We start from the raw sequence: 26,640 nt of genomic DNA, 5'->3' as shown, positions 1-26,640 counted from the left end.
TTTTCTCTTTTTCATTTGCATTTAATAATATTTTAACTGAAGCGATTGATTTTAAAGCTCGAACTGAAAGTTCAGCTTTAAAGAGCTGCTGCAGAGCTGCCTGAAATCGAAACGAAACCAGAAAACAGCACTGAAATATTCACATAATGAATCTCAAATTTTTCTTGCTTGTTGCAAGCTGCACAAGGGAAGCTCTCGCTGTCCCTCTCCCATGAGGGTTTTTGATTATTCTTGTACTGTGATTATTTCATTATAATTCCTGTATAATTTCCTGCACTCGAATTCAGTTAAATTTTAAGCAACAATTTGTGTGTCAGCTCGCATGGAAAATTGTGAAAACTAATCAGAAATATTTTCCATGTCAAATATTCCATGTCGAATGGAATTTTTGAAATTGATTTGCGTACTGCCAGCACGTGTATTTGCGTTTCCATTCGCGTGTGGCCTTTCAAGCGAACAAGGCAGCCCATTGTCTACCTCATTTAGATTCAAACAATAGAAAATTCCATACACAGATTCATATTGAAGTTAATAATTGTGTGTGCTGCAAGGATTAGGCACAAAATCAGAAATTGCTTTAAGTGGAAAATAAAGTTGAAGCATTTTGCTTTTAATTTATGTCAAGAAATGTTTCAATTTTCTACAGAATTGGTTTGCTTGGCTCTAAAACAACTCGTAAAGAGAAACAGAAGAAAAGAAGAACAGTGCGTTTCATGAATGGAATATAAATTGCTTCCTAAATACTATTGGGCAGCGCACAACTGTGCTCCCATCTCTTCCACATGACTCGAGACGCACAAGCGACTGCTGCCGCAGAGAATGCCAGAGAATATTGACTCTATTGACAGAATGACTCCATTCTGCATTTCTCTTTATTAGAGAGTACAGCAAATAGTTTTCCCAGCCGCCGCCGCACTCTCGCATCTCTCACTCATGGCTTCTATTCTTTTGAAACGTACTGTCCTGTTTTTGGGTATGACAGGATAACTGTGGGATGGGACCGCACCTTCTGTGTCTGTGTGTGTGTCACCACAAACACAAGCGTATGCAAACATGAATGTTGTGTGCCACAGACACATATCTGCACATTGTGGGTGTGTATTTAGTGACTTTTAACATAACCAGTGTCAATATTTAACATCGGCATGTGCCAAATAATGTGCTCCATCCACTTGGCACTTGCCACAGTTTGTTGGAGCTTTTGTTTCTGGGATTATCCTGTGTACCCAAGTGAACAGAGGGGTCGGCGAGGGAACGGTGCAGAGACTACATTGATGCGCTTAATTGAATGCCATGTAATGTAATTGAATATATGTGGAAATTAAGTGGTTTAATTAATTTGCAGCCGACTTATAATTTATACACATTGAAACATTGCTCATACGCCCCATTGGTCGCCCTCAGGTTCACTGTTCGCTGTACGCTTTTCCGCTCGCTTTCCACATGCATACAACCGTTTTAATTGCACATTTTTCAATTAAAAACTATACGTCTATGGTGGCGCCCAGCGGCACTCTCTCCCAGTGTGGCTTAGCCCTGCCCTGCCCAGCCCTGCCCAAAGGGGTACGATTTTGTTTATACGATTGCGGGATTGTTTAATTGAATTTGCTGTAACAAATGAGAGGCAGAGAAGTGGAAACAGCGAGAAGAGCCAAAACACACAGAAACAGCATCGAAAAGTTCAGAAGTGCAATTAATTTTTGCTATGCGCTTTTCCATTTTTTTTATATTTTTTTTCTGCAGTTTTTTGTTGTTTCTGTTTGCTTTTTGCTTTGGCTCTTGGCTGTTTCGGCGCTCTCCATTTCAGCTTGTATTCTCCATTAATTTGGTCAGGCTATAAATCAGCCAAAAGCGTTGACAATTTAAACGATTCTTTTGCTCCTTTTTTGCCCCTCTGTTTTTATGCACTTTTTGTTTGTAGTTTATTTATTCGCACTGCAACAAATGGGCATATTTAAACGAAAGCTGCAACGGGTAATGGAATAATCGGGGGATACACTCTTAATGGAAAAAGTTTTATATAATTTAACAAGCGTCAAAATGCTCTCTCTCCATGACTACTCCGCTCTCTTCCAGTGAGGCTTAGCAATCAACAGCTGCAGCTGCTGTCTTTTATTTTTCACCTTGGCCACAAAAGAAACGAAAAGCAGCTGCAGCTTCGCCATCACAAAAGGAATTCTAAATCGATTTATGCATCAAAGCATGGAAAATCGCGCACTCTGAATGTTGCCGTGTGGCTGGCTGGCTGGCTGGCTGGCAGAGTTTTCTGGTTCGTTGTGTCCGCTGGCAAAAGTTCTTTTACTTTTTCCTTCTGTTGGAACTTCAAGTGGCTCTTCCGCTGCTGTCTATCATTGGGTTCTGTTGTTTCATCTGCCTGCCTGACTGCCTGACGTCCTTTGCATTAGATATTCCGCTATATGCAGCAGCACATCCTCCGGTTTTCCCGTTGGCAGCTGCCAGTGCTCCCCGGTCTCTGTGTTTCACGTTCCCTTTAGCAATTTTATGACATTTTCGAACCGGAAATGTTGGGCACGGAAATCATGTGCACGGCAGTGGGTTCTATGATTGGCACAGCACTTGAATGTACATAAATAAATAGTTTTATAATCGCATTTTTGTGTCTGCAATCTGATTATGGTTTCTGCTTGTTTCAGGGCAGTCTTTTTATCTATTTAACAACCAAAAATTAACTCTAAACATGAAAAGTTTCCGCGTACCAATAGCCAATCGGATTCCACTGCCTGGCGCACTCTCTCGTGCTCTTTCCCAGTGTGGCTTTGCTTTACACTTTACTTAGGGACCGAGGGCCTCTGCTGTTGGCACTTTAATGGATGCAGCACACACATGAGAGAGGCAGGAAGGATGCTGTGCCACAGCTCTGTGGGACAGCTGTTGGTGCAAGTGGGAGCCAAATGCCAGATGTGGCTGGGCTGTGGCGGGCGACAGCTGCCACTAGAGTTGTGATTTTATAGAAGCCAGCCACGGCCCCAGCCCCAGCCTCTTGCATAAGCCTTTAATTTCTATAATTTGTGCTTAAATCTTCATCCTTTGCCTGCCTTCTGCCACACATTGTGGCCACTCCTGCCGCTGCCTTCGTCTAGACTTTCGAGTGCCTCTTGCCTCTTGTGAAAAGGCTTCAGCATGGATACGTGTATCCATCTCTTGTGTCATTTTCGAGTCTGCTTAAATTGCAGCTGCAATGACTTTCCAGCCAGCATTTCCTCCGCCCTGCCAAGTGTCACGTAGCTGATTGGGAATCCATTTTGATTACTGATGTTCGCCATGAACTTTGACTCGAAGCCAAGGCGGGGGCGCACGAAGAAAATCTCCACATTGTTTGCAGGAAAAGTCTCAGTTGCTGCTATAATTATTGAACAGGTTGCCTCCGCCCACTCGTATTTGCTGAGTGGTGCAAGCAACAGCAGCAGCTGTCTATGATTATCTATTATTGGGAAAAAGTCAAAGCTATTCTTGCTTCGATGTGTGTGCACTTTCGTGGGCCATGCAAATGACGAGCCGATCGTTGAGCTGTTCCCGGTACTTTGACTGCGTGCTGGCTCCCATTGAAATTTCAATCGAATTGTGTCTCTTACGCTGATCGGAACTGCCATCGCTTCGCAGGAGCTTTATTGTTTTGCTCAAATGTGAGTCTGGACAGCAGCAAGGAATTCTGTGAGTCTTTGGGTGACCTTTTGGTTATTATTTGGGAAAGAAGAATACAAGTAAATGCCATTAAAAAATACACCACTTGGTGCTGCAATCAATGGAGAGAGTGTTTGGCCTTCAGTGGAAAAAAGTTTCCCCTTCGAAGAATGTTAATTTCCAGTACAAAAATATTGACGCATCTCTCGCAATTGATTTGCCATAGTCTTAAATGTGCTTTATGGAATATTCACGTGAAGTTTCACGTGTTGTGGGTGTGTACCTCCACGAACAAGCTTCGACCTAATATGGATTCTTGATTAAATTGTCGTTTGTATCGTCGCATCAGCACGTGGTAGCTTCGAGCTCTGGGACTTAAGCTGCTTATGCCGTGTGGCTGTCGCAATCCTTTGGCTGGTACATCAAACCCTGAGCCATACAGACCTGAGAGATTGTTGTCTCTGTGTCTGTCTGCTGGCTTACGCTCTAACGCAGAGTAAACCCTTCAGTCATGATAATTAGACAGCATCAGCCACCGCAGGGAAACTCCCTGCTCTCCCTGCTCTCGTTTGACAGAAAACACACATTGGAAGCTCCATGGCCAGTGGATAAATCGCAGCCTTAAGTGTTTTGCTGTTTGTGTCGTAGTTGCATGGATTGCATGCCAAAATACGTCAGCAATTGCGTGATGGTTTCTATTTGCCATTTTCCATTTCCATTTCCCTTTCCCCTTTTTTTTTCGCTATTCGCTTTGCTGTGATTACACAATTTACTCGCTGTCATCGGCAATGTTATCATCTATAATCGCTGAAACTTGATAAATGAATCGTCTGGGGTACGCCCACTGACACTCTCGCAGTGTGGCTTAGCAGCAAAGGGCTTGGCCCTGACATGTGTCCTTAATCAACGGGATGGCGTGGGGGTACTGTGTGTGTGTGTGTGTGTGTTGCTTCTATAAATAAAACATAGCACACTTCTCTGGGCAGCCCTCTGGCTGCTGAAACTGTCATGTGGGAGTCCCCTGTGCTGCTCTCTGGTCCACTTGGCCACGCTTAACCCCGAGCCAAGTGTGTGTGCCCTGGGCACCCCGAAGGGTCACACAGCTCCAATTAGCCGCTGACAAATGCTACAAACCGAGACATCTACTCATATACCCCCACTCCTATATATTTATGCACATTTGTGCATAAAGAAAGGCAATTAAAATTTATATTTGGACAACCACAATTATGGTTATTTAGCTTTAATTAATTCTTGAATCTAATAACACATATTCGGGGGCCCACACTCGGCTTGCCTCTGCGCATTCCGTTCGATTTCGACACTGTATCTGCTCCTGTTGTTATTTTCACAGAGATTCTGAGATAATTGAATAATTAATTGCAGTTTATTTCACTCGCATTTCGATGCATCTTCATCCATTGTTCATTTCCACAGCCCCACAGCTTTCGATATTCTTTTGTGGCATTATTTCTAACTGTAATAAATATTTGTAATAATTCAATTGCTGATAAACAACAAAATGACAAAATATTAATCATAAATTTCTGCTTTTCCTTTCAGTTTCATTGCAGAACTTTGGCATTTGAGTGACTTTGCTGTCAGACTGAATTATGGTAAGCTCTATTGTAGTTCAATATACTTTTTGCATTGCCAATTAACTGCTTTGCTTGCCAATTAACTTGGGGGTTTTTGGGTCACATTTTCCCCACTTGATTGCCCTCGATGTGAGGCTGCGATTGAATAACTCAATAGTGTCTCTGGCGGAGAAACTTCCTCCCACGTGGGGGGCGCAGCTCCATCAATCTTCGTTTTGCAATTGCCGGCACTTTGGAACCTCCCCCTAACGTGGCTTAAATGCCGTTTAATGTAAAAGAACCGAGACAAATTTCAGCATTTCACAATGTGCGCCAAAAGCGATTAATTCTTGGCCCTGGCCACAAAAGAAAGGCGGTTGCCGGGGCAGCGGGGAGGGCGAAGACACCAGTCAGTGTCAGCCAGGCGGCAAATGTGCCTTGTAGTTGTCCGCCCCTCCTGGCCTGCTGGCTCTCTGCTCCCGCTTATTTCTCTCTGCCTCTTACCAAGGTCTTGTCCTTGCCGCTTATGTGTGGCTGTGTGCAAGCAATTTATCTTTCACTTTTTCCACTGCTGCGGTTTGTGGCGCTTCGTTTTGCTCATGCTTCTTCCCTCTTCCTTCTTCCTTCCTCCTGTGCGCTCGACAATTATGCGTAATGCGCATTTTTCGTTGCATACTTTGGTGCGTGGGAGGAGCAGAAGGAGCAGAGGCAGCAGAAGCAGCGACAGCAGCGAAGCTTGGGATGTGCCAGGCAATGGCATGCCAAAAATTAATATTGCCACATACCTTGAATGTCTCTGTGGGGGCAGCTTAAGCGCTGAGCACTTTGGTGCCATCATAATTAAGTTGAACTTAATGGAAAAATGCCATTTCAGTCCACAGAGCGAACAGTGTGACCAAAGGCATTACGGGGCATTAGCCAGCAAACAGCAGAGCAGAGAAATACCAAAATTCCTAAAGGGAAAAATCGAAGTACATTTTGAAGAGTAAATTAAAGTGAATTTTTTATATGCTGACACTTTAAGGGTTCTTTCATAATTGTAAATTCTATTTTGCCATGTGCTTCCACGCATAATTTATACAATTACCACAAAATTCTATTTCGAGCTCTTCCATTTATCAATTTGCATAAATTCCCATTGTCTGGGGAGTCCTTGGCTCACATTCTGGCCGCCTGGCCGCCACCTGACTCGCATCGATGCGGAAAATAGCGTAATTGAGAGGGGAATTCGAGTGGACCCACCCACGGGGGCGTTGTGTGTGTTTCCATTGCATAGTTTCTGGTGGCTATGCCGCAATATCCACGATTAATTTCCATTAAAATTGGCTTTATGTTTGCATTTTCGAACATTTAAATGGATTAGCGTTGCCCAAAATGCCCCCACAACCCCAAGTGGCCTGCACAATGATTGATGGGGGGGAAAGTCAATCAAATTTTCCGCTTGACTGCAATGCCATCGGATAACATTGAAAGCCACTTAATACGGCGGCAGGGCTTGGCTCATAATCGAATCGGAACAGGAGCAACCCTCACCTGACACCCGGACACACAAGTTCTAATTGAATGATAGATCGGTGGAAAAGCAAAAGGAAAAGGCATTCACAAACTGCTGTTCCCTTCGGTCCAATTTGGTCCATAAATTCAATAGAACGCAGATGCAAATGGTGAATGGAATGGAGGATGGGCAAAGGGATTCGTTGAGGTTGCAACCTGCAACCTGCTGAAAACAATTTCCGTTTGCGGCAGCATCCAAGTTAATTGCAATACGAAAATGTTTCTAAAGTTGAGCTGCCTTTTTTGGGGCATTCTTTCTGCTTCGGGTTCTGGCATTTGAGAGCTGAAACGTAAACTTTAAACCTAACATACATACATGTGTACATAAATACATAAATAAATACATAAATACATACATATGTACATACATTTTCCTTCTCCTGCTCGCTGCTGCTGCGATGCCATCTGGGCTGTCGATAATTGTTGCTCGCTTTCGTGTGCATTTGTGCGTTATCTGGTGAAAATGAAGCATAATCGGATTACCCTGCATTTGCAAATTAGTAAATAGAAAATTATTTAATGGGAAATTCATTTGAATGAATTAATGCAGCGTCGGTTCAAGCCAAATTGTCAAATGACCCATCATGATGCTGTCCATAGAATGTATTGTGATGTTTCAATAATGTTTGATGGATGAGTTGCTGTTAATTAGTTGATTGTAGTGTGCAGAATGTGTGCACAGCTTGTGCACTTTACCCTGCATTTGTGCCTTGAGATTGGAGCAATAATTGCTGATAATAATTCGAATAATTCGCATGTCCTTTGGCTGTGCTTTTCATTGTGTTCATAACTCCTTTCCCAACTATCTGTAGCATTAAATAATACAAATAGCTGAGCTGCAGTCATCTGTGTTCTGTCTTGAAATCTGTAATTCTAATCATTCCTTTTTGATCTCTCGCCCCCTTGCAGGCCTTGATCAAGATGTTGCTGCCGTTGCCGGGCACGGTTAAGGACCTGTGCAGCATCACCGTTTCGCCATTTATCGAGTGCAGTTCCGCTCTGAGCCAGTATGAGGCCCCCAATGCCGCCAATGTCTGCAACGACGGGATTGCAGCCGAATGAAGTGCAGTACCAAGTGCAGGCGCCTCATCACCAGGTCCACGTACACGCCCATGCCACGCCACTGCAGCAGCAGACGCAGGCACAGACACAGCATCAGCAGCAGCAGCAGCATAAGCAGCAGAGAAAACACCAGAACCCGACCGAACTAGACACCGACAGGAGTCTGCCACAGCACACCAGACACGCGACGCACAACTCCAAGCTGTTGCCGCCCCTGGAGCTTCTGGTGGAGAATAAGATCAGCTACAGCGGCTCAGCCGTCACATATCACCAGTCGCCAGATCTCAGATCCCATTCCCAGTCCCACAACCGTGCCCATTCCCGAGCAGCCAACAAACGAAATTCCCTCAGCAGTCCCTCGTCCAGCGAGGAGTGCTGTGTGAGTGCTGCCAGGGCGAGCATTTTTGATGACGCCGCCGAGAACTTTGTAATCAATTTTCCGGCTGAATCGGCAGCCTCGTTGCAGCAGCAACAGCTACAGCAACAGCAACAGCAGCAGCAGCCACTGTTGCCCCTGTCCGAGACGGTGCCACTGTTGACGCACATCGAGGCCACTGTGGTGGACAAGCAGCGGTCCATTCGCCTCAGCAAGAACAGCGCCTCGCTCATCTTCACCAAGAAGGAGCTGGGCCAGGGTCACAGTCAGCGAAGGCAGCATCACAGCAGTCTCTACGGCGCTGGCGGCGAGCGGGCGATACGCAAGACGACAAAGCACTTGCCGCCCACGCGCGGACAGCACCAGAGGCGCAGTCTGCCGCTTAGCTACAGCCACGCGTACGCCAGCAATCTGGTGACCACAGCCGGCACAAATTACGCTCCCAACGGGGCTGGGGCTGGGACTGGGACTGGAGCAGGAGCTGGAGGCAAGCTTGTGCCGCACAAGCATCATCAGCATCACGGCCTGGGTCTCAACTCACCCACGGCTAATTCTGGTGTGGGTGCTGCTGGAGGCGGAGGAGTACCGCCCCCGGCCCACACGGCCCGCAAGCAGCTATCCTACTCCTGGTACGCGCCCGTCTACAGTGCCCTCGAGGAGGAGCTTGAACAGGACTCGCGGGTGAGTAAGCCCAGCAGCTAAGCAACGCTGTGAAAGAGAGAATTAAATGATTACTTTCTTCCCGTTTACTGCAGGATTCGTCGCCCATTCACAATCTGGCAAACACAAAGCAGCACCAACGCTCCGCCAGCCAAAAGGCAACCTCCGGCTCCGCTTCAGTCTCCGCTGCCAACGCTCTGCATGCCACGTCCCATCTCGAGGAGCACGCCCACGAGGCCGAGACGGTTGCGCTGCTGGAGACGCAGACACAGCGCAACAAGATCATCATTTCCTCGGCGAATGGCGACGCTGGCGGAGCAAGCGGCCTCAGCAGAGGAGGAGGAGGCGGAAACGGCGGCGGCGGCGGATCTGCAGGCGCGCTGGCTGGAACTGGAGGCCTGGCTGGCCTTGATCTGGAGAGCTCGCTGGGACTGTCCGGCGGCGGACAGCTGCCGCGGCGGCGTCGCTTCGAGAACTTTCTCAAGTCTCTCGTGGGTCTCAAGGCCAGCAGCAGCAGCAGTCGAGAGCGAGAACGGGAGCGCGAAAAGGACAAAGATTGGGAGACTGGCCTGCAGCGTCCTGCCTCGCCGGAGATACGCATCACACGCACACCCTCGGAGCAGGATGTGGTCCTCAGGGACCCAGCCGGTCGTCAGCAGTTAGCCAACGGGCATCCCAGGGGCAGTCTCAGCATCAGCGGCTCGAGCAGCTCCCTGAATGTTGTCCAGCACAAGCTGTGGCACATCATGCGGCGCGAGGGCAGCGCCAGCAGCCTCCACCAGGAGAAGTCCCAGTCCATTGTCCAGTACACGGGATTGCGCAAATGCGAGACGGTCCTGGCCCTCACGCGACAGGGCCAGAGCCAGCTGGGTCTGGGCTTGTCCCAGAGTCGAAGCCAGGGCCACTCGATGGCCGGCCATGGCAGTGGCATCTTCAGCAGCGCCGGCATCGAGCAGATACGACCCCTGAATCGGCTGCGCAACAGCGTGAACAGCATCAATGGCCCGGGCGGCGGTGGCGGCGTGGGCACCTGTTCCCGCTGCTCCAGCTTGCTCTCCCTGGCTGCATCCGGATCGCGTTACTCCCTGGCCAATGGGTTCGTGGTACGCCCGGACTCGGCAGCCGGCGGCGAGGAGGAGCAGCCGCACATCAACGTGAATGCTCAGATTCGACTCAGCGGCGGAGCGGTGTCAGCACCATCCAGCAGCCCCAGTCCACCGTCCAATGTGACCACGGCCACGCTCCATTCCAGCTCCAATAATAATCTGTTCCATGGCAAGGAAGAGGAGCAGCAGCAGCAGCAGCAGCAGCAGCAGCAAGAGGAACAGCAGGAGGATGAGCAGACGACACCGACTGCCGGAGAGCTCGGTCCCTTTGGCACCCAACACGCCTATCCCCTGACCGTCAGCTCGCTGCTGTCGATGGCCAGTGCCAATCAGGCGGCCAAGGCCTGTTGCGTGCGGGACGGCATCACGCTGCAGCGTCGCGAAATGCTCGCCTCCGCGGATGTCACACCCTCGGCCACGCCCACCAGCAATTTTCAGCCCTTCACCTGCAAGCTGTGTCTGATCGATGTGGAGGATGCGGCCGAAGCCATGTCCCTGCAGCAGTGCGACTGTCAGTTCTGTATCGAGGTGAGTAACGAGTCCAGAAACTACATAAATATTCTCCATGTGTGGTAGATCCTTAGATCCGCGTGCCATTCGATAAGATTCGGACTTTATGGTCTCGCAGCGAACATAATCGTAAAATAGGAAAAGTCCTCTAAGCTGCCACTGCCACACTCTGCCACAGGTGCATACATATGTTTGACTTTCTTATTGCTGGGTGTGGCTCCTTGCCTCCAACAGCGCCAGCACGAGAGAAATTGAAAAATGACGCCAAGGCAGACGCAATATTTCGCAAGTGCTGCGTGCCCGGTAGCTGCAATGAATGACGCGGAGGGAATCTGCAATGTTGTGTGTGTGTGTGTTTTTGATGTTTGATAACTTTGCGAATATAAACAAACTTAGTCTTGGAGGAAATTCTGCTTAAATTGTAAACAGAAATGCTTGCTGCTTTGGAATTTATTTGATTCTGACTTTCATTTGCCGTTATTAAGATATTTTCGAGCGTTTGCATTACAATTTTCGTTTCACAACACTAATCCTCTCTTTCTCTTACGATTCTCTCTGAGCGAGTCTCTCGCACCAACAAAAGTGCTGCAATAAAACAGACACATGACAAAAATAACGGAAAGACAGGTAGAGCAGAAAAGTGAAACGAGATAAGAGAATGCAAAGCCAGCAGAAGCTCAAACACTGAGCAGAGTGTATCAATTATTTAGAATGTTTTGGCGGCCGACGTGTTGCATGTTCTACAATACTTTTAGTTACTGAACGGACTGCCTCAACTCGTAGTGTCACGAATTTATACCTCTACTTGCGTCAGTTCCTAACTTAACTTTCAATCGAATGATGTCAGTAGAGCTTAGCTATTAGCGTGTGGTTGATTTATCTGTGTACATTTCTGAGCAATTTCAATTACCAGCTGTGCATCATGAAACGGTTTCCCAATTACGTTCAGCAAACGAAAGAAACATGAGAGAACAAATCCGTGTTTAACTGTAAATCCAAAAGGGCTCTTACGACTCTTCTTTGGGGTGTCGAAAGCTTTCTTTTGATGCGTTAAATAAAATGCAGAATAGTTGAAACACCTTTAATGGGATCCCCAGCCAACCTGCCATTTCCAAGTACATAAATAATGTTCACTGCAGGTCACATCAGCAAAGAGAAAGCTAATGACCATCATCATCTGCATCTCCATCAGCATCTGCATCTGAATCAGCATCATTTATTCCTTCAATTTGCATAGCAATTTGCTCACAGAGAACAAAAATAATGTAACAGTGGGGAAGCAAGTGGGGAAGGAAGGTCCTCCTCTCTTCGAGGGTTTAATGTTGCAAGGTGACTCATCCGAGATGCTGTTCTTGCAGCTCCTGTTTAAGTAATTTGAGACAAACTGCGCCAGCGCCTCGAGGCAAAGCTGCCTGGGTGCTCTCAGTTACCAAAGAACAGAGTCCTGTCCCGCCTGTCCCGCCCGTCCCGTCCCTTTGCCTTATTTTGCTTTGCCATAAACAAATTTAAGCTGCAGCAACAGCAACAGAAGTGCAGCAGCCATGAAGGGCAGGCACAACTTGCATGCAGCACTTTAAATAATTATACAAATGATTGGGCCAAGGCATCAGCAGCAGCAACTAAATGGATCTCTCCTCGTGTTCAACGGGAATCTAATTTCATGTGTTTAGCGTTCCTTTAGCATAAATAAATTAACAAAAATGCACACGTAAAAGTTGGAGGGAAGCGGGCGGAAGAAGCTGCCAGGCAACACACAGGAAGCAGTCACAAAATAAGTGAGTTTCCTTTTCATGTGCTTTTTTTTGTGCTGCGAGTACAGGTGATATTTATTACACGCACACACCCTGAGAGACATACACAAAGAGAGGAGAGAGAGTGGACATGCACCACATGAATTCGGTATGCCCAGAAAATATATATGTATATTTCAGCAATTGACGGATGGAGGGACATGGCTGAAAGTTGGTCCGTGAGCTGCCAACGTGAGCTATTTGGCCATGCCCTGCCGCGCAGGCTCTCACGTCCCTTGGACGTGTCCAATGGCAACGGATATATGGGAAGGTACTGGCTGCCGTTGCCCATTTGTCAACCTTAAACCAAACATCAGCCAGGTCAGGGCTCCTTGGCGCTGTTTATTTTTGTAGCTTGTGTTTGTTGAGGCATGCCACAAATTATGGACAAACTTGCACAGCATTCGTCTAATTGAAAACCAAACGAAGTAAAGAACACAGCCACGAAATTTCAATGCAAACAACAACACTCCATCTCCATCTCTGTGCTTCATCCTGTCGCCGTTTCTGTTTCTCCTGCTTAGTATGTCTGTCTCGCTCCATATAACATTTCTGATTCACTGAGTTGACAAATTTCCCGTGTGAAAGCAGAGGGATGGCCAGAACAGCAGAATGGTGGGGCAAAAGATGATATTCTTACGTGAAATGATGCCGAGGTCTGTCACTCTTATGCAGCATCATCATAATTCAAATTTACTCGAGGGCTTGGGGCATGTCCCACACATTTACTGGCAACGCAAATGGTTGCTAGATGGGACAACCTCCAGAGTGCATTTTGCAGTCTATAAATACCAGAAATATGGATGGTTTCGCTGGTTTAAAAACAAATTCTTCAAAACGCATCTCCACAGCTGATACAGATACTCATAGATTTCCCAGCGATCCGTTGACATTCTCTATCTTTAGTAGGTATTCAGCTTTCCGTGCAGCACTCCTTCACATCCTGCTTAAACATTTTGCAACTGGAGCTTCGCTTGGAGCACACACAAACACTCCACTCACTCTTCACGTGCCACTCATAGTTCTCATAGTTGCTCTCTGCTCGTCGTCATTTGCATGGCGTAGCAGTAGCTGGATCCCCCGGCTGGCTGGGGGCTCCTCCGCTGACTGCACATGAAAAATGGCGATGCTTATTAAACATGCTCCAATGGACAGGCAGCCCGGCATCCCAGTAGCATTTGCATCGAGGACCAGAGGTTAGAGAGGATGAGGGCCACTAAACTGGTAGGAATTTATGCGCCAGCGATGAGCTTTAAACTCTGCCATTTGATGTGCCCGAGGAGCAGATAGAGAGAAAGAGAGAGAGTCGTCTCCCCCGAGTGTGTGGAGTGAGGTTGGTTGTTTGTTTCTGTTTGTTGCTTTGTTTAATGTCAACCCACCAACGCTCATTAGTTTTAGTTAGAGTGGTGTGGAGTGTCGGACAGAGAGATGTAGAGTAATACATTTGGAAAAACAAGAGACCCACAGACAGAGGCCTCTCAGTGGGTCAGGTCAGACAAAAGAGAATCATCATCGTCGTCGTCGTCGTCTGGCCTCAATTTGGTTGGACTTTGGTCCACACCCGTGCCGGGGGTTAAAGGCAAACCCAGACGCTGTCAAGTGGGCAACTTATTGAAAGCTATGCAGTGGCCTGTAGCTGTACTCCTTCATCTGGCAGTGTGTCAAATGTGGAAATAAGTACTGAAAAGGCCTATCCCTGGTGTGCTCTCCTCTCCTATTTACTTAGCTCACATTTCGGCACACTCATATTTGCAATTTGTTTGTGGTTGTTGTTGTTGTGGCTCGTCTAACCCTTTCATTACGCAGATTTCCCTTTCCCTTTTGGGTTTCCTTTTTCACGTTAATTGAGAGATGCTGCAGCGGCGTCTCTCCCCTTCCACTGACTGCTGGCCACAAGCTGAAAAGTAAATTAACACGAAAAAAGCGCACATGGAATATGAGAAAGCAACCCCACCTTCAACCATAAACGGTAACAGCATTCACAAAGCACACACAACAGCATCATGCACAATCATGCATGTGTGTATTTGTGTGAATGAATGGCGTTTACATATACGAGGGGAAGAAAGGGAGAGAGAGGGGGTGGTGGCTGCTTGTTCTGTACGAAATGAGAGATTCAAAAGGCAAAGCCAAGCGAAAGAACTCGCGAGAGCAATTAAAAAGCTCAACAACAAATTGCTGTCAAGTACTCAAAATTCAAAAGAGAGCCAGCGTGTGAGAGAGATGGAGATGTAGAGGAAGAGAGTGCAGAGTAGGAAGAAAGATAAAGGGAGATGGGAAGTAAGGTAGCTCTATGCTGTAATGAAATGAAAGTCCACTCAATGTTCAACAAAGCCGGATTAAATAAGGGCAAGCATGCGGAGCGCACACTTTTGTAAAAAAGATTAAATAAGCGAACACTAATGAATCCTTATGTAAAGAGTTCCGACACCGAGACTGGCAGCTTCAATTAAAGTACAAATCTTCTCTTTATAACCACGTCGCGACGGGTTATTGAATCTCCATAAATGCAAAGCGAATGTTCGATTAGAAATGTCAAATGTCATATTTATGGCAAAAGTACAAAAGAAAACGAACTTTATTTTATTATGTCACTTGTCGGGGAAGTCCATAAAGTGTCGAAGATAACTTCTCCATTCAAGAGCCCAGCCCAGTGGGTGGCCGTAGAGTCGCACACTTGGATCTAATTTGAAATCATTTCCATTCTCTCCCGGCTCCACTTAATTTACTATTTGACTCGGCGGAGACTTATGGGAAGCAGCTGCTGGAATGATTTCATTTTGGTTTTACTTGCAACAGACACCAGAAATAGGCGCCCCATTGTGCTATATCCTCCCGTAGATACCCGTAGCGCCCGCACCCCTTCAAGGCAGTGGAAATTTATTACTCCCAGAGAGTGGAACAGTGGCTTAAAGGGAAGACATTTGCTGTATGTGGTGGAGCGAGTCCCGACTGGTAATTGCAGTCAACATTTTAGCATTTTCCAGCAGGGCGAGAAAACAAATAAAAAGCCAGAGAGCACGTGACTGGCATAGACTGGCATAGCAAAAAAAAAAAATGGCTTGTAAAATGTAAATGTTTATGGCTGAAGAGGCGCGCGAAAACAGCTCACAAAATGGCCCCCGCTCCGTAGAAGCATCTGGGTGGGAGGGCCTTTGGCCTTTTGGTTATGAACTTGTTGACGTCGCGGATTCCGCTCCCTGACACGCAAAGGCAGCCGACACTCTGAGGGAATCAGAAAGCGGTGGGTGCCTGCCAAAGTAATTTCCGCTTGGGTCTGGTCAAGTCCGGGTCCGGTTCGGCGGCGTCATTTCCGCTTGAGCTTCAGCTGCTTGCAGTTCATCTCCGCTCAAAAAATTGGCCACAATATTTAAAAATATAAGTCTGCAAGGATACATTTATTATTGTAGGGAACTGTTTTTCAGCTGTTGCTCTTCGAGTATCCTCTGGTCTCTTCTCCATTCATCTAGATCTGATCTGGGTAAACGTGTGCGAAATTGCCCAAATCCGCTGAAGAATTCCACCGCAACTTTGTTTTTTCTGCTGCTCTGCTCATTTATTATGCAAATGTTTCTCTCTCTTTTTGTTCGTGTTTCAGTTGAAAGAAATTGAAATGTCGGTCGCGTAGCCAATTGCCTGGCAAATATTTGTTCTGTTCTGTTTGTTTGTGGAGAGATTAATGCAGCAAATTGGCAGTGAAATTGAAAGGCATCATCATTATCAGCTTTGGTCCGTTGCCAAGGCTTAAACCTCAAAATGAATGTCCGTTATTGCTCTCTCTCTCTCTCTCTCTCTCTCTCTAACTCTTTCTTTGTGTGTGTTTGGGCTGGACAAAGCGGAAGTGTTGGGAAGTGAAAAGGAAGCGGATAGCAGCATTGGTCAGCTAAATGGATGGTACATATCTGCTATCAATGTGTTGGTCAGTGGCTGAGAGTGCCAGAAATGTTGTGGCCACATAATGGCAGCAGTCGGTTCGGAAATGGTTGTCTAATCGATTGCATTGCCAATGTCTTTAGTATGAAGAAATTCTCAATGCTGTTTAAATTTATTTTGAAATTGCTTCAAGAGAAGGCTGAACAAGAAGTCGAAGAAGAGAGATAACTTGCCTGTACCCTAAGCGAAGCTTGCAATAAGCGCAGCAGATCGAGAGAGAGCGAGAGGTCTAGAGAGAACTGGAGAGAGCTTTCCGCAAGCGAGCGAGATGCAACTTTTCGGTAAAGTGGTGCGCAGTGCTTAAGGCGAACAATAAAAGATAATTACTTCAGGCAACTTAATATATGTATCATCAGTAGATGATTGTGCGTATGCACAATCCGTATCCGTAATCCTGTATATCTGATTGGCACTGTGAACAGACCAGACCGTATTTGGGGGAGGAGGAGAACGTGCAGATGCAGGTGTCGTGGTCCACATTCTGATAATGCTGAGCAGAGCAGGAATGCACTGGACGCACAGGCACTGATTGGGAGACCCGTTCTATTTTGCTGACATGGCTCAGCTGGGTGGAATTGGAGGCTCTGTTGCCATGGGGCGCTGGGGGCTTATGTTGAGGTGAGTGCAGTGCGCTGTGGTTTCCTTTGTAGTCCGAACACACTGACTTGATGGCATTTCCATTGTGCTCAATAGCTGGCTGTGGCTGCTCGATTTACACAGCATAGAAATGAATGCGGGAGTTGGGTAGGGGAGATTATAAAGCCACACCTTTCACGAATCCTTGCACAGAAATGCAATAGAAAATGCTGCTAAATTCAAGAGTATTAAGTTATGTTCTATAATCGCAAACAGCTATGTAGCCCAAGAGTGGCAAGTTGAGTGGAGGCAGCTTGCTGCTGCTGCTGGGGCTACTTTCCAAAAAGTTTTGCGGGCGAATGCACCACAGACATTCCATATTTCTGCTCCCATTTTTGATGACATGCAGTACAGAAGCGAAACAAGTTGCAAACAAGCAAAACTTTGCCCCAAAGAACATGGGGGGATGGAATGGGATGGGAAGGAATGGAATGGTATGGAATGGATCGCAACAAAAGTTTTTCGTTGGCGCATAGAAACCGCTAGTTGGTATTTGCTTTACAGCTTCTTTTCTGCCTTTTCTTTTCGTTTATTTGTATTCTCGCTCTCGCTCTTGCTCTCGCTCTTTCGGTATTTTATAGTGGGACAAGCATAAAACTTTACTATACGAAAGTTTCGACATTCGGCAAAGGCATTCTGCTCGCAGAGTGAGATGTGCAAATAAAGAGGCAAACTGACAGGCAGAGAAGGAGAGAGAGAGGATTGGTAGCGGACCGCGCTGTTGAGTAGCGAACAGAGAATGTAACGGGATCTGGCTAGATGTGTTGATATCATTTACAGAGCTCGAATATTTAACGAGCTTTCTCTCTCTCTCTCTCTCTCTTTACACGGCTTCCCTGCCAAAATTGAAAAAGTTTCGTTTGCGTTTAGTGTGTGTCCTTTTCTTTTCTCTTATCTTATTTTATTTTTTTTAATTGACTTTGTTGCCTGTCGTATGAGGTATAAAACTTTGACAAAAGTGCAGCGTAAAAAAATGCATGGCACACCAGGCACATATGCACGCACCTCCGCCGTCAAATTGAATTTTGATTCAATTTACGATGGCGTCGAGAGCTGACAACTTTACCAAATTGCATTTGCCCGTTTCACACGTGGCTGGAGCTACCGCTGCCGCTGGTGCTGCTGCCACACATGTTTCTCATCTCTCATTTCGCGAGCTGTCGAACAAACGCACGCGCCAATAAATGCATTTGATGCTGTGAGGCGCCACAGGGCCATAGAAATCAGCAATTGGTTTCAGGCAATCGAAGATGTGGGAATGCCAAACTAATCGCTGACATAAGAGCATTAAATCGATTTACTACAAGATGGTTCTCAGTGTATAATCTTCTGCTGTGTGTGCAATCTATTGCTTCGTAAATAGTATTTTGCCCAAATAGAAGCTGCTTTAAAGCTGGCATATCATTGCCTGAACAGACCCCTGTCATTGCCAATGCAAATGGCAAAATTTGTCAAATATTGCTGGTCCATTGAGATTTGTCTAGACCGGAAATGAGACCCAGCCTGGCTCCTGCTGCTGCTCCTGCTGCTGGGTTGTTGATTGGTCGTACAGCAGGTGGCTCGGCTTTGGGTCGACTGTCCCATTATATAGACACTCGTACTGGTATCATAGAGAACGGGTCTCCATTCGTTCTTTGCCGTTGTACCTCTGGCTCTTAAGGTCTTAGCATAATTTAAATAAATTTTGTGCCAAAAAAGAAAAAGAAAACAGAGCGAAAGGAAGGATGGATGAATGGAAAAGCGACTTAGCGGCAATCCGCTTAGCTTGACGCAAAATTTTAAATTTAAACCGGAGTTTGTGCTTTTTTTCGTTTGGAACGAAATAGTTGCTGGGGGGGAGGAAAGGGTGGAAGGACTAGGACTAGCATTAGAGTTGGATATTTGTCGTAGAGCGGAGCATTTCCAATCAATTGAAATTCAATGCTGTGCTGCCCGGTGGAGGATGCCATTAACAACGGATCCGGAAGTGGAGCTTTGGACATGCAATTTAAATTCAATTTTTGCACACAAACAAGGAAAAACCCAAACACCAAGCGCTGGCAAACAGACGGCAAAACAGAGGGTCCTGTTGGGTTCCTAGCAGCTCTTATGACAGTTCCACAACACCATTGGGGTAAGGTTTCGATGCGGCCTGGACATGTGCCAGGAGTTGTAGGTGGGGGGAGAGATTCCTAAGCAGTCACTTCTGAAACTGTACTGCCATGCACGAGGAATGCAGAATGCCATGCCAGTGTTGGGGAATGGGAAATGCAAAAGACATTCCTTGTCCAACATTGAAACAAATGTGGGGCATCAAGAGGTTCTGTTGGGTAGAGCTTAAAGCCATAAACACATCCCGGAACATGATGGATTCTCGCTTGATTGCATTCGTATTGCCTGTCCCTATCAGCATCATTAAATTTTAAATTTGCTTCCGCCGCATATGGAATTCTAAAAGTAAACCGCAAAAGCAAGCCACACTTGCCACAGCCACTGTCAGTGCCGTTGCCGCAGTTCCTGCTGCTACAATATTGTGTTTGTTCTATTATGTCACAAACAAGTCACAAGGACAACGACAACCGACTACTGCCTAAGCGGATTGTGTAGTCTTTCCCCGTCTAATATCCTGCTTGCAGACAATGCTGCTGCTCCTAGTCGACCCCATTGTCATTGTCGGCCTGTGTTATTGGATTGACTTAATGTGTTCCTACAACCCAAGAACCCAGCTGCTGCCACACTCTATAAATAGATCAGTCAGCGCACACCCTCACACACACACGCAGACAGAGCTTTGTATCTGCCATGTGGTTGATGATGTTAATCCGAGCTGCTCTTCCAATTGGCATTCAACACGTCCACGTGGCCTCCAGTGTAAATCACACTAATTAAATCAGAATGTGGCATTAAAAGTTTACGGCCCGAGGCAGGAACAGGACTGGACCACGACTGGGACCAGCACCATTAATGTAATCATTTGCCATAAATTTGCATTTATGACGCGTCTCGCGTCGTCTCGGGGCACGTTGTCGCTGCAATTCATTTAGTGGGCAAACGCGAGCCGGACGACATCTTGGCAGCGAGGCGACACGATGTGGCATATTAATTAAAGTGTCGTCGCTAATGAGTTAGATTAAAGCGGACAGTGGACAGGCGGACAGTGGACAGGCGGACACGAGGCGGCTATGGAGCAGCTTCGGTCTGTGTGTGTAATTGGCTATATCTGAGCAAGGATTACACCTTCTGTGTGTGTGTGTGTGTGTGTGTGTCATATTCATAAAACTTTGAATGCACGTTGCTCACCCGCACCGCTAATTCCTTTCTTCAATCTCCACGAGCAACTGCTGGCAATTAGCAGTTCGTCTTGGGCGCAGAAGAGTATGCTACAATCAACTTGATTATGATACATTCAGCTGGCTAATTACGTTGCACGTGTGCATGTTGTGGGTGTATGTGTTTGTAGATACCCTCTTGTGTGGGGGCTGTTATGGCTGTTATTTTGTTAACACATACTGCAGCTCTCTTTGAAGTTTTAAGCCAACAAAAAAAGGCTCCCCTATAATTACAGTTCCATGTGTCAAATTATTTGCCACAAGCTAAAGCAGAGGGTGTCCCATGGTCGAAACACTCACCGCATGCATCATTGAAACTTGATGAGATTTGCTCTTTCATTTTTCTTCAAGCGAAAGTTTCCTTGATTGAGTTTCCATCCAGCGAATTGTATTTAAGAAATAAACTCAACTTTTACATGCTGCCAAAGAGAAACCATGAAATGGCATAAAACGAGCGGGAACAGGCACTCCAAAGACATTTTTAATGTTTCTTTTTAAAAGTGTCCCCATTGATGATAAGAAGAGGGAAGAGAGAGAGAGTGGGAGAGAGAGAGAGAGCTTCCTATCTAGGGAAACCAGAAGTTAAAATTTATACAGCAGCCATATATCAGAATTATTCAGCAATAACCATGGAAATGACATTAGCAATGGGAGGGGTGTGGGGCCCCAACAACGAAAATGTAAACTCCAAGAACAGGCTTTAGGTGCAAGTGAAAATACTTGTTACAACAAACTACAAGACTTTGTGTCGATTTTTAAGTAATTTATTATCTAGCAGTGCACACAAAACTTTGTCTCTGGCTCTGACGCTGCTTCTGCCTGGCAGAATATTTGATGGCGTTGAACATTTACCAACTGCCATTATTAATACAAAATGTATACACATATCATGTGTGTTTCGTGTTTTGTGTCTTGTTGTGGCATTTGGCTTTTTAATGGCCAGAACAAATGCCGATTGTCGAGCCCGTCCTGGCCAGGGTCTGTGCTGCCGAATGTGCAAAATATCTCTCAGGCTGTTGCCCCAATAAATGTTTTATATTCAACATGCTCCTGCCTGACAATGGAAATTCCTCGAAGGCTCTCGATTTGCTGATATTTTAATTAAATTGTTCTCAAATCTTCTTTTGTATCAATAAATTTGAGTGTGGAAAAGCTTTGCATTTGCCACGCTGCAGGCCACTAAATTGTGGCAGCAGCTGCTGCAGAGCCATCCGACCAAAGGATATTTGCCAGGCCAGCCCAGCCCTAAAGCGGCATGCGGCTGCCCTGACTGATGGTCAGGTAAAGCCTTCGTCACGGGGATTAACCAGAGAACCCAGAACCCAGAGGGGGGGCGTTGCTGCAGCTGCTTTAAATGAAAACTTTCATTTCAGCGGAATATCTATTTTCATTATCTTTGCCAGAAAACGAAAAGTTTGCTCTGTGCCACAGCTACAGTCACAGCCACAGCTAGAGCCAGAGCCATAGACAGAGAGAGAGAGCGAAATTCACTTTTAATTATTTACGTCTAAACAGAAAGTTGGCCACAAGGAGACGACTCCTGCTCGCCGCAAAAGAGACTTTTTGCCAATTGCCGCTGGCCACCCCACAAGAACTGTGGGCAGCTTCCTTGGACTTCCTTCCTTCCTTCCTGCCTTCCGTTTGCAATCGCATTACTTGAATGTGGCCACGGGAAACAGTGAGAAGGAAGGGTCGAAACTTTTTTAAATCTTTATTTATAAAAGCTTCCGCTGAGGCGGCAACAACTTTTCTGTGTCACTTCTGCGTGGGTGGGAGGAATGGATGGAATAATTTTGAAAGCCACAGTTTTGCGGCTGGCCATGTGGGTTGGTTGGCCCTCTAACTATGTGAACAAAAGTTGCTAAATGCTTTGGGACAAAACTTTTGCCCTCAACCCAAAGCAGATGCCCCAAAGGGGCAGAGGCAGGCGAGGGAGTGACACACAAATATCCTTTAGTCCCGCTTAAATGGGATTAGGTCTAAGACGTGCAACTTGCTTAGCTAATTGATAACATTTTTGGTCGTTTCTTCCGCAGTGCATGCGCGCCTATGTGGAGTTTGAGATATCCGAGGGCGCCTACGAGATCTCGTGTCCGGATGCCAAGTGCCCGGCACAGGGCGCCATCTCCCTACCCGAAATCGCGAATCTAACCACAACGAACCTGCTGAAGAAACATCATCGCTATCGTCTGAATCGAGGTATGAAGCGAGTCAAAGGTACAGTTCAAAATCCATTATCCTCCTGCTGTTTCTTTTAGAGATTGAATTGGACAAGACACGCACCTGGTGCCCCCGTGCTGGCTGCGAGACAATCTGCATGGTGGGCGGCTCAGCGCAGGGACAAACCAGCGCCATTTGCCAAATGGATGAGTCGCCATCGACATCACAGAGCTACACGCCGCAACTGGAGGGAGGCGGTGGCGCTACCGTCGGTGTGGCAAGCGAAGGCGGACCTGGTGCAGGTGCAGCCGCACTCTCATTGTCCGTGCACTGTCCCTCCTGCAAGGATGAGTTCTGTGCACTCTGCAAGAAGGCTGTAAGTGGACGCAACTCCTGTCCAATCCTGGCAGGCACTTATCCCTGTTTCATTTCCCCATTGCAGTATCATCCGAACATAAGCTGCGAGGAATTCGGTCGCCGGCTGATTGCCGATGGCCAGGACGACATTGGCATACCGTTCGACAATGAGCTCATCAAGTGCTGCCCCATGTGCGCGGTGCCCATTGAGAAGGACGAGGGCTGTGCCCAGATGATGTGCAAGCGCTGCAAGCACGTGTTTTGCTGGTACTGCCTGGCCAGTCTCGATGTGAGTGTCGTCGAGTTGTGTTCCCGAGTTGGCGAGTAACTACATTTTGTTTCCCCGCAGGACGACTTTCTGCTGCGCCACTACGACAAGGGTCCGTGCAAGAACAAGCTGGGCCACTCGCGTGCCTCTGTTGTGTGGCATCGCGCCCAGGTCATTGGGATCTTTGCTGGCTTTGGTATTCTGTTGCTAGTGGCCTCGCCACTACTTCTGTTGGCCGCCCCCTGCATCATCTGCTGCAAGTGTCGCGGCTGCAGTGGCTCCAAAATTGACGAGGTGGATGCCGAGCTGGAGGAGGAGGTCACCGCCTTGCAGGGCTAGGCAGAGGATCTCCACCATGCACCATCATCCTGACGAAACGAGACGATCGGAGCAGCATCTCAATTGTTAATGACGAAAGAGCAGCTTACGTACACTTACTCTTATTTTAGTTATTCTAATTCTAATTCTAATTATTAATTGTATATGTGTTAACTAAATTGTGATATTTACAGTGATTCGATTTCTAATTGAATCGACAAATTTGTTGAGAGCCCAAACAAAGCAAAGACAAGGCAAGGTTCGCCTTCTCGACTCTTTGTTGGGTTCTTTATTAATATATTCTTTCCACACTCCCCACTACTACCCGTATATATGTACACATGTACATGCCTACATATATTTGACTAAATCAATCTGTGTACATCATTAGATCCTCTTTCTAGTGCGTAAGTTAGTCTAAATCTATTACGAAGGGCCACAGTATGTATGCCTCGTATTTCAACCTGTGCTTTTAATCACCCGAAAATCCCCTAAACCCCCCTGAATCCCCAATGCCGGAACCACATTCGCACCCCAAAAACTCCTCTCTCTCTCTCAAGTATTACACATGCAAATAATGAATCCGCGATCATTTCGGGTATATTTGTTCAGCGGCTTGGCAATGCTTTTATCTACATACAAACACACTCACATAGTTGCATATATAAATCCAAGATATACTTGCATATATATAGGAGGTGTATATGATGTCACTACTACTGTTTATTGAATGTATTTAAATGTAAATGTAAATGTTATATGCAGCTAAAGCAAATGTACGACAGATTACTGCTGAGCAGAGCACGCTGCCACGATGGCAGTGTGGCGTGTGCGCAGGCAGGGCTTGATTAATGTAAATTATTGAATTATTTAATGCATATACACACTCAAAATATACATACACACACACACAATATATCAACATACGTTTAACATAATTACGCGTGTATATTTCAAGGAATCATATTTAAAATCTACTCTTAATGTGAACAACTACCGCGTATGCTGTTTCAAAATAAAAATGTTAAAAGAGAACTGGCGAGTGATTGATCTTTGTTTTTATCAATGAATGTGGGAAGCTCCGCTACTTCTCCTCAGATATGCGCACGCTGATACCTGAGATGCCTCGTATGGAAAGTTCATCTGAAAGAAAATCCTTCTGATGGAAGATACTTCTGTATCTATATCATATCCCAGAACTGAGATCAACTAAGTGTGGATACAAATGTAGCTAAAGCGCGAAATGTGCCGTCACTGCAACCTTCTTCCCGCAGAATATCGATGAAGGCCGGCGGATCCTTGTTCCGGTCAAGCGCAACTACATATATCCTACTTGGACTGCGGTCAGGATAACAAGTGGCCGACTTCCAAGCTGAGAGTGCAATTGGGATCCGATTGGATCATTATTATAGCCACAATGGAGAAATTAATTTTCAGTGGCCAAACCCACCCGGTCCCGCAGCTTATAGGAGCACACTCTGCTTCGCGCAGTTTATGGCCTCTGCCCCTGACACATCTCTGCCGCTGCCTCTGCCGCGACTCTGCCCTAACTCTGCAGTGTGTGTCTATAGAGGAGGGTGGCGAGCTAAAGGAGCGTGTTGGCGTGAGCAGTGTTGTTGATGTAGATGACAGATGAAGAAAAAATTTAAAATTTGACAAATAACCGCTAAGTTGCAGATGTAGTACTGTGTAGTAGTGCCGGGTATAAAAGTTGTGACGCGTAAGAAGCGTCTTCCAAGTCCCTTCTCGTTTTTTTTCAAATCGCTGATATTTGAAAAAGAACGTAGCTGCCAGCTCTTGACACATTGCTTTTGGCGTTGTACAGCACTAAAAAAATAGCTCAGCTATTTTAGTTCCAGCAGTGGCCGTTTCCTTCTGTGCGTTACATACAACCGTTATCCGCACAAATACAATATACCCTATTTACTCTTCGAGTACCGGGTATAAAAACAAATCAAAGGTGTAATACACTATCAGTGCGACCGCGTATTGTAAATACAGCTTGACTCTCGAAAATATACCGAAATATACCTTTTCATTTTCAAAGTATACCATATATCCTACATCATTTTACTTGATTTTGATATTCCGCCAAATATTGCCAGCTAGTACGGATTCTCAGCGCTAAAACTTTAATTTTATACGATTAATGAATCAATTCCGCGTAAGATTGGCTAATTTTCATGACTTCGTTTTATTGGATTGTCTCCAATTTTAGGATCAAAAGCAAAATTGACGAATATGATTTACATTGGTATATTTACGGTATATTAGAAAAATTATAAGGTATATTTCGGTATACTTCTAAGGATCAGACGGTATATTTTATCGATAAAACTACGGTCACATTGAAAGAAGATCACGCGCTTTGTTTCACAAATATTAAAATCATAAAAACCAAAACAAAAGGGATAAATAGTCATCAAAAAATTAAGTAAAACGCTAAACAGGTATGGCGGACACCGCAGAATGTCAATTGCAGATCGAGTAAAAGGCCGCATGTGCCAAACAGACAGCATGTACCATTTTCAGCCCTCCACATGGCTGGCGTCGGAACAGGTAGTGGATAGTTTGATTATTTTGCATATTTATCAAAGCTTTGTATTTTTAGAACTCTTATCTTGTGCTGCGAGCCGATGTATGTAAACGTCGGGACTGGCGAGGTCTATTCCGCTGTGGGAAAGTTTAATTGGCACGTGGATCTGGAAGAGGCGCACTTTGCCAACGTCTGCACAACAATCCTGGACACGGTCCAGGGAGAAGGCACCCAGGTAAACTTCGGCAATCCGATGATAGTTCAGATGAGGGCGAGGAGGCACGCATTGATGACACCCAGCAAACAGAGAATGTGAGTACATCTGCGGAACGCATTGATATACACAATTTATGCCCAATCTTGTGTGCGTTTTCTTCCTCCACAGTTGGCCAATGAAGAGGCTGCCAGCAGAGGTCTCTGAGCAAGTTTTGAGCATGTGCTCCAGATCCTCAACAATTTAGCCGACGAGCGGGGCTGCAAACATAAGTTGATAGTGCTGCTGGTCTACTATTGCTTTGACTTCATCAATCAACGGAAGCTGAACGCCAGGTTATAAGCGAAAGTATGCTCGTCGAGACGGAACTCGTAAAGATTCTGCGACCACCGCGTCAACCGTTTCAGCTGGATAAGCTGGCCTTGACATATGGCTCCCATTTCATAGCGAGACGACGCTGCATATGTCCGACGGCTCGTAGAAGCTGAGCAAGTGCATGTCCCGGCCCATACGAAGCACATCTTCATCAAAAATCGTGTGGCAGAGGCCTGTGTGGATATTTCGAGGATGTGTGGATGCCTGGGCAGGGCATCGTATTTGCGACATTTGCTCCGCAAGATAGATCCTATTTTG

General features: G+C 46.2%; 1 protein-coding gene and 1 long non-coding RNA gene across 2 annotated transcripts in view; both read left to right on the top strand.

Moving 5' to 3' along the window:
- LOC117891946 (la-related protein Larp4B) overlaps positions 1-24,289 on the top strand; it is a 37,563-nt gene extending 13,274 nt beyond the window's left edge. Inside the window, exons 2-8 of the mRNA XM_034797800.1 lie at positions 5,206-5,258; positions 7,683-8,892; positions 8,967-10,505; positions 22,191-22,353; positions 22,413-22,690; positions 22,757-22,960; positions 23,021-24,289. Coding sequence (XP_034653691.1) covers positions 7,783-8,892; positions 8,967-10,505; positions 22,191-22,353; positions 22,413-22,690; positions 22,757-22,960; positions 23,021-23,278 — 3,552 coding nt within the window. The 5' untranslated portion in view covers positions 5,206-5,258; positions 7,683-7,782 and the 3' untranslated portion in view covers positions 23,279-24,289. The remainder of the gene's footprint in view (positions 1-5,205; positions 5,259-7,682; positions 8,893-8,966; positions 10,506-22,190; positions 22,354-22,412; positions 22,691-22,756; positions 22,961-23,020) is intronic.
- Positions 24,290-25,605: 1,316 nt separating this feature from the next.
- LOC117890634 lies at positions 25,606-26,438 on the top strand. Its single transcript, XR_004648588.1, has 3 exons — positions 25,606-25,816; positions 25,869-26,105; positions 26,179-26,438. It is a non-coding gene; the product is annotated as an uncharacterized LOC117890634 (long non-coding RNA).
- The last annotated feature ends 202 nt before the right edge of the window (positions 26,439-26,640 follow it).

Source organism: Drosophila subobscura, chromosome E, assembly GCF_008121235.1.
Source record: "Drosophila subobscura isolate 14011-0131.10 chromosome E, UCBerk_Dsub_1.0, whole genome shotgun sequence".
NCBI lineage: Eukaryota > Metazoa > Arthropoda > Insecta > Diptera > Drosophilidae > Drosophila > Drosophila subobscura.
Note: the sequence above shows the minus strand (reverse complement) of the source record. Positions and strands in the feature narration are given on the sequence as shown.